The 8,034-nt window shown below is 31.9% G+C and overlaps 1 protein-coding gene across 1 annotated transcript in view; it reads left to right on the top strand.

The window, feature by feature from the left end:
- LOC109839891 overlaps positions 1–8,034 on the top strand; it is a 23,106-nt gene that overhangs the window by 5,279 nt on the left and 9,793 nt on the right. Inside the window, exon 2 of the mRNA XM_020408344.1 lies at positions 7,227–7,412. Coding sequence (XP_020263933.1) covers positions 7,275–7,412 — 138 coding nt within the window. The 5' untranslated portion in view covers positions 7,227–7,274. The remainder of the gene's footprint in view (positions 1–7,226; positions 7,413–8,034) is intronic.

Raw genomic sequence — 8,034 nt, 5'->3', positions numbered from 1 at the left:
TATTTCATGCACCACTTTTGCCCGAAGATTATCATTCTTCAAAGCAAGGGACCATAAATATTTCAGTTATTAGCTTTACCGACATCATGAAAGCCTAATTCCCCATGCACTTTAGCTAAACACATCGATTTCCAAGCTACTAGAAGAGTTTTGTTCTTAGCACCCCAAAGGAACTTTCGGCATATAGCTTCAACTTATTTAATGACTTTCTTGGGTAAAGTAAAGATTGAAGACCAGAATGTATGTTGACTGAGAAGTACAGGTTGTACTAATTGAGATTTGCTCGCATAAATTATAATTTCGTTGCTCCAGAAATTTTAGCTACCATCATCTCTATAAGAGGTATACAATTAACATAAGAAGGAGATTTGAAGTAAGAGGAACTCCCAAGTATCTGATAGGGAGTGAATCTTCACAAAACTTAAATGTATTGAACAATTTTTTGCCTCATTAAAACAAACTCCCCCAAAAAGATTTGACTTTTGTCCAAATTAATACAAAGGACTGAAGCATCTAAGAATCTTTGAACACAATTGCTGAGAAGCTTTACAGAATTAAGGTCACCTTTGCAAAAAGGTAAGGATCATCAGCATAGGTCAGATGCGCGAGTTTGGGATGTTGGCACTTTGGATGATACTTGAAGTTGGGATTAATGGTGAGAACATGAAGACATCTTGAAAGATATTCCATAGTAATTTTAAAAAGGTAGAGAGAGATTGGATCCCCTTGCCTAATCCCTCTCACCTTGGATATATCCATTCAATTCATCATTAATTACAATTGAGTAACTCACAGTCGTGACACATTGCATAACCCAACCGATACACCTCAAAGGAAAAACAAAATAAATCAGAATATCACGTAGAAAATCCCAATTGAGAGTATCTAAGGCTTTTTTAAGATCAATTTTCATCATGCATCTCTGACTTATATTGATTTCCACCATAATGCTAAGCAATTTCCTGAGGTAATAGGATATTATGCACAATGTTTCTACTCTTAATGGAAAGGCCCTGATTAGGACCATCCACATCACTAATAACCTTTTTAATTCTATTGGTTAAAATGATGGATATGCATTTATAGAGGATATTGCATAAAGAAATAGGCATGAATTCCGATGCAAAAGCAGGAGCTTTGACCTTGGAATTAACATGATAGAAGTTGAATTCACCTCTTTTAAGTAATCTCTTATGTTTGAAGAAGTCTTCCATAGCAGCACAAAGATCATGCTCAATAATAAGCCTTAGCATTCTTGAAGGACTTGGAAGAAAATCCATCGGGGCCTAGACTTTTCTTGGAGTTTATTTGAAAAAATGCATCTTTATTCTCTCCCCTTGTAATCAGTTTACACAACTCAAAACGACTCCTAGCAGAAATTTTACTGCCTCTCTCAATATATACCTTTAATCACTTCTTGCGCAGAAGAAGACTCACCTAGCATGCTCTTATAAAATTATATGATCACATTCTGAATCTCTATTTTATTAGTAAGTTTGACTCCCTCTTTGGTATATAGAGCAACAATTTTATTTGTGTTTTCTTTGATTGATGGCAAAATGAAAATCTGATGTATTTATATCTCCTTCAATCCACCTCACCTTAGCTTTTTGCTCCAAAAATTTAGATTCAGCTCTCAAGATCATATTATACTTTTGTATACATTTTGCTTCCTCAACATAAAGAGAGTGATTATCAGGATCAACTTGAATCAAAGCTTGAATAGAAGATGGATCCTGCCTAGCCTGAACAATTCTATTACGCATAACACCAAAGAAAGTTTTATGGAAAACTTTTAGAGCCCTCTTAACATTCTTTATTTTATTAACAAGTCTAAACATAGGAGAGCACAAATAGATAATATTCCACGCCCATCGAACCACTGAGAGGAATTGAGCATGAGAACACCACATATTGCAAAATTGAGCATGAGAACACCACATATTGCAAAATTGGAGTGATGCTTTCCTTCTTATAACTTAGTGGAAATGTAGAATCATAGGTGAATGGTAAGAAATGTCTGGAACATGAAATTCAACAAAAGAGTTATCAAACATGTGCAACCAATGATGATTAATAAGAACCCTATCTAACTTCACAAAAATTCTAGGTCCGTCGTGAGCATTATCAAACCTAGTAAACTTTTGACCAATATAGTGTAGATCAAATAAACCAATGTCCATGAAAAGCTATTGAAGTTCTTGAATATTACTTCTAGATATTTGTCTACTAACTTCTAATTAATTACTTATATTAATTAGAATGGAAATAATATGTAAAAAGATCAAGGGTTTTTTTGTCTATAATTTTTTTTCTCAAACTCACACTTGTATAAAGAGTATGATTTTTACAAATTTCAAATTTGTAGATTTTCAATGTGTACTTTGTATCTTTGATTTTTTTATTGTGGTTTTTTGTAAATTTTAAAATTTTCAGGGTGTTTTTTATAATTACCAAACCTGTATCTTTCATCATGATATTGTTATTTAAAAATATTAGGGTAGGAGAGCAACGTTTTCTATCTTTTCTATTTACTATAGATAATTGAATTTTAAGATAAAAACTAACTCCCAACTATCAATTTCTTATCTACTAATTTAAATATTTTAGGATTGGATAACTACTTTTGTCTATTTACTAATTATCATAGATAATTGAATTTGAAGATAAAAACTAACTTATAATTATTTATTTATATTAAATAATTTTTATTGTGTTTTTTATAAATTTTAAATTTTTGATTGTACTTTCTGTAATTATCAAACCCGTCTTTTATCATGATGTTATAATTCAAAAATATTAGGGTAGTTTGTATCGATGATTTTTTTCATTGTGTTTTTCTATAAATTTTAAATTTTTGAGGGTGTTATTATTATTATTATCAAACCCTTATCTTTTTTCATTATGTTCTAATTTAAAAATATTAGGGTAGGATAGCAACTTTTTATATCTTCACTAATTACTAAATTTAAAGAGAAAAACTAACTCCTAATTATCAAGTTCTTATCTCCTAATTTAAAGATTTTAGGATTGGATAACAACTTTTTATTTCTTTACTAATTATCATCGATAATTGAATTTGAAGATAAAACCAACTTATAATTATTTATTTATATTAAATAACTTTTATTGTATTTTTTTATAAATTTTAAAATTTTGAGGGTGTTATTATTATTATTATTACCAAACCCTTATCTTTTTTCATGATGTTCTAATTTAAAAATATTAGGGTAGGATAACAACTTTTTATATCTTCAATAATTACTATAGATTATTAAACTTAAAGATAAAAACTAACTCCCAATCATTAATTCCTTATCTCCTAATTTAAATATATTAGCATAGGATAACAACTTTTTTATCTCTACTAATTATCATAGATAATTAAATTTAAATGTTAAAACCAACTTCTAAGTAATTATTATATTAATTAGATTTTATTATTGTGTTTTTTGTTAATTTTAATTTTTCAATGTGTTTTTTATAATTATCAAACTCTTGTCTTTTATCATCACATGATTTTTTCAATTAAAAAATATTAGTGTGCGATAACAACTTTTTATGTTTTCACAAATTACTATAAACAATTAAATTTAAAAATAAAAACTAACTCCTAATTATCAATTCCTTATCTCCTAATTCAAAGATATTAGGATAATATAACAACTTTTTATCTCTTTACTAATTGTCATAGATAATTAAATTTAAAGATATAAACGAACTTCTAAATAGTTACTTATATTAACTAGAATAAAATAACAATGTAATATGTGAAAGGACCAAGGGTATTTTTGTACATAGAAAGTTTTTGTCAAATTCACACTTTTTATTAGTATGATAGTGGCGTCACATGCACGTACCCATGTCTTGTTCAATTATACGCCCTTATGTAAAGTTAATTTAGGCTTGTAGACCCTATCCCTTAATCAAAAGGGTTTTTTTCATCCAAAGAACTTTTAGAATAGGTTAAATTGTTAGAAACCATCTTTCAAGGTTTTTTTAATACAGAAACAACTTTATCAGTGGGTTTAGCTTTTAATTAACAACTCTAGAATAATTTTTGTTCAACTTTTATCCTAAATACCAAAAATACCCTCCTCTGTTCTCTCCTCACCCACCCTAGCTATCTTACCCATGTCCATCTGCATTTCATATCCTTCACTCTTGCCCTCGTGCAAACCACAGTTAAGATGGGGCAGGAGGGGGGAGTGTGAGATGGGACGAAAGAGAAATGAAAGAAGGTAGCTAGAAGAGGTGAGAGGAAGAAGAAAAGTGAAATGGAGGAGATAGGAGGAGGAGAAAATATGGAGGAGGAATGAGCATGGGTAGATGAGGACGGAGATGGGACAGAAGAGGGCGGAGGTGGGGTGGATGAGGGTTGGGAAGGGAGGATGGTATTTTAGACACTTTGGATAAAAGTTAAACATAATTTATCATGGGTTGGTTGATTGAAATCTAAACCTACTTATAAGGTGGTTTCTATATTAAAAAAAACTTGGAAAGTAGTTTCTATCGATTTGACTTATTTAAAGATGGTTTTCGTAAAAATTTACCCTTTAATGAACTTAATTTTACTCTTCATTTGGCCCAATCTCTAGAAAAAGGAAATTTTGTAAGAAATGTGTTTCATCTTCTCATTTATATGTTGATATAATAGTGTAAACTAAGTATCGATATTTCAGTCTTTTCTTCTTCTTACTTCACAAAAACAAAGGGTAGCTAAGTGATTGAAACTTTAGGAGTTTTCCTAGAAACTACCTTAAAAATTGGGTAATTATACGTAAACCACCTTTTATTCTTGATTTATACATAAATAACCTTTAAACTAGGTTTTGTTACACATTCTAGTTAATTTAAGTAACATGAGTTGTATCAAAACAAGACCTAAACACTAAAAAAATGAGTCATGGTGAGGTTTAAGGGTAATTTTGGGTTCTTAGATGAAAATTTTGACTGCGAGGTGGTTGATTGCAAAAAAATCAACTTTAAAGGTGGTTTATGCATAAATTGAAAATAAAAGATGGTTTCTAGGGGGAAAAACCAAACTCTAGGGTATCGAACTTCCACAAAATGGGGTTTATAGTATCAATCTATTAAATCATAGCTATTTTAATATTAGTCTCTCAAATCTTCATATTTTGATATTAATCCCTCAAATACCATTAGTGCATTGATATTTAGTTCATATGATTAGTTAGGGTTCTAAATGCCATGGGTAGTATGTCCCTTACCTACCATAGCCCAAACCCACTTGTTACTCAACCCGACCCATTAAGAAGCCTAACTCAACCTTGTCATTGAACCGATCAAAAAACAACAGCTCTTTCATTTGGTTATGTCTTTCTATTGTCACTCCTCGGCAACCATTCTACTATAACGTAGACCCCAGAAAGAACAATATGAAATTAAAACCAAAACATACAAATATCAAAATTACAATTCAATATGTCATGCATACAACAGCCTCAATATGGCAATAGATAAACATCATCCCAAATAAGGAATTGGCGATAAAATATTAATGTAGATATTGTAATAAGATTAGTCCCCGAATTAGGCTAAATTGAGCCAAACTTCTACTAATATTGGGAGTAGATTAAAACTTTTTATTGACACTCATCGACAACCATTCTACTCTAACGTAGACCCTAGAAAGAACAATATGAAATTAAAACCAACATACATATCTCAAAATTACAATTCAATGTGTCATGCGTACAATAGCCTCAATATGGCAGTAGATAAACATCATCTAGAATAAGGAATTAACGACAACATATTAATATAGATACTATAATAAGATTAGTTACCAGATTAGGCCTAAGTTGAGCCAAAATTCTACTAATATTGGGACTAGATCAAAATTCACATAGAAAAAGATTAGGGGTGGTCTCTATTCACTACAAACTTGAAATCTTTGAATTCACATGATATAAACACAGGCACAATATTTGCTAAAATTGAGCCCAAAATTAGGGCAAAATTGAACTTTGGAATAAATTTAGGGGTGGACTTTACATTCACTAGAAAGTAGAAACTTGATATCTTTTAGGACTATTACAACACTAAGAACCCTAAAAGATGTTTACTAAAAAAATAAAGGAAAAATTACCTCTGCGGCAAATGATTCTTCTTCACTGTGCAGTAAGGGGTTCTTTGTCTTGACTCAAAAACAAAGGATTGTACTTAATTTCCTCTTGATTTCGGGGGCGAAATCAGATTAGCCGAAATCAGATTAGGGCAAAAAACCCTAACTTTGATGAAGGAAGCAGGAAGTAGACAGACAGACGGGGGTTGGTGGAGTTTAACGAGGGGAATATATAGGTTACTAGCCATGTATGGTTAAGCCTAACCTAACCATGGTTGGGTGTTTTTAATAAAAACGTTAACGAAGGCACCAATATCAACACACTAATGGTATTTTGGGGCTTGTTTGGATTTGACCGCGATGAAGGGAAGTTAAGTGAATAGATGATAAGTTAAGCTAGAAAAAGTTAAGTATTATACAAAACTTGTTTGACAGTTTAGTAAAGAGAACCAATGAAAACTTATTTCACTCTATTTGGGAAGTTCAATAAAGCGAAGGGAATGTAAGGGAATATATATAAATTTACATAAATAATTTGATTCTTACATGTTATTTCACTTCTTTGGTAAAGTTGTTTCTATGTAATATCTTTTTTCAAGAGTTCACTTCCCCTCCATTACAGCCCAACTAAGGGAAACTCAAGTTTTTTTCCTCTCCGTTATCTTAACTGTCTCATTATTTGTCAAATGAACCCCCAAACAAGATTAATGTGTCCCCTATCTTCCCTTCCTATTACCTCTAATCCAAACAGGCAAACAGGCCCGTAGCACGTAGGGACTGAGATACTAATATCAACCCACAAAAAAACTAGGCTATGAAGAGTGTGTTTGACAATCCTTACAAAACTGGTCAAGATTACACCTAGCCCAGTTTTGTTCTAAAACTAGTTCTTTTGTAAACCGAGGGGGGTGTTTTACAAAAGAAATATTTTACAAAAGAACTAGTTTAGAGGTCATTTTTTGACCTAGGAAAAGTTGAGTAAATTTTGATCGAACTTTTGCTAAACACTTTTTTCCTCAAAATGAGACTAAGGCCAAAACTAGTGTCATTTTGAGGAGTTGCCGAACAAGCCCTAAAAATATTTGGAGTATCACAACAAAATCCCTATTTGATCTTCTTGTTTACTCTCCCATCACAGGGAAAAAGGGAAGGCAAACTAAAGGGTGAAATCAAGAATCGAGGAATCATGCTACAATTCCCAGCATTCATGAGACAGTTCCCATCTCCTCCCCTTCTCCCTTCCTCCACCCTTCTCCCTTTGTGGGCTTTCTCCCACAACGACGAGCTTCTCCTTGCTATGGAGGAGTCTGAACTCGAAGACAAGGTGCGTGTATCTTCATCGAGTAAGCTAGGGTTTACCTTATGGTTATTTGCTCTCATAACTCCATTTGGGTATCTTTAATTTAGGAACTCCGACTCTAGTTGCTTAAAATTTTTTGTTATGCCGTAATGATACCAAAAATCTTTTTTTCCCCTTATATCTTGATTTACATATTCTTTTACCCTTTCTTTTGTATACTAAATGCTTTAAACATCTCTCACTACTAATGTCTAGCAATTGCTAAAAGGTAGAAATGTCAATAATTCTAGTGGTAGTGTTTGAATGATGAAAGATGCATTCTTTTTATGTTGCAACTCACACTGTGAAAATCCTATTGCACTTGATATATAAATTGTCTCTATTATAAGACGACAAGACTGTAAGTAAATGAAAGTCAAAAAGTGTTGATTATGTCATATCTTGGGTCTGTGAAGTATAGTTAGCCTGTTCTTTTCCCCCTTGTTTTGTTCAAAGGCAGCAAGGACTTTGATCCAAACCTTCCATAACTTAATCACACCTTATAGGTTTGGTATCCCATTAACATCAACGTTTGCCTCCGAAGATTGCAAGAAAAGTTTGTTTTAGACCTTCAAGAGATGAATTTCTGTTGAGGATTAACGTTAAA

Source organism: Asparagus officinalis, chromosome 5 (assembly GCF_001876935.1).
Source record: "Asparagus officinalis chromosome 5, Aspof.V1, whole genome shotgun sequence".
In the NCBI taxonomy this organism is placed as follows: Eukaryota; Viridiplantae; Streptophyta; class Magnoliopsida; order Asparagales; family Asparagaceae; genus Asparagus; species Asparagus officinalis.
The sequence above is the reverse complement of the archived record's forward strand: the minus strand, read 5'-3'. Positions and strand labels throughout refer to the sequence as shown.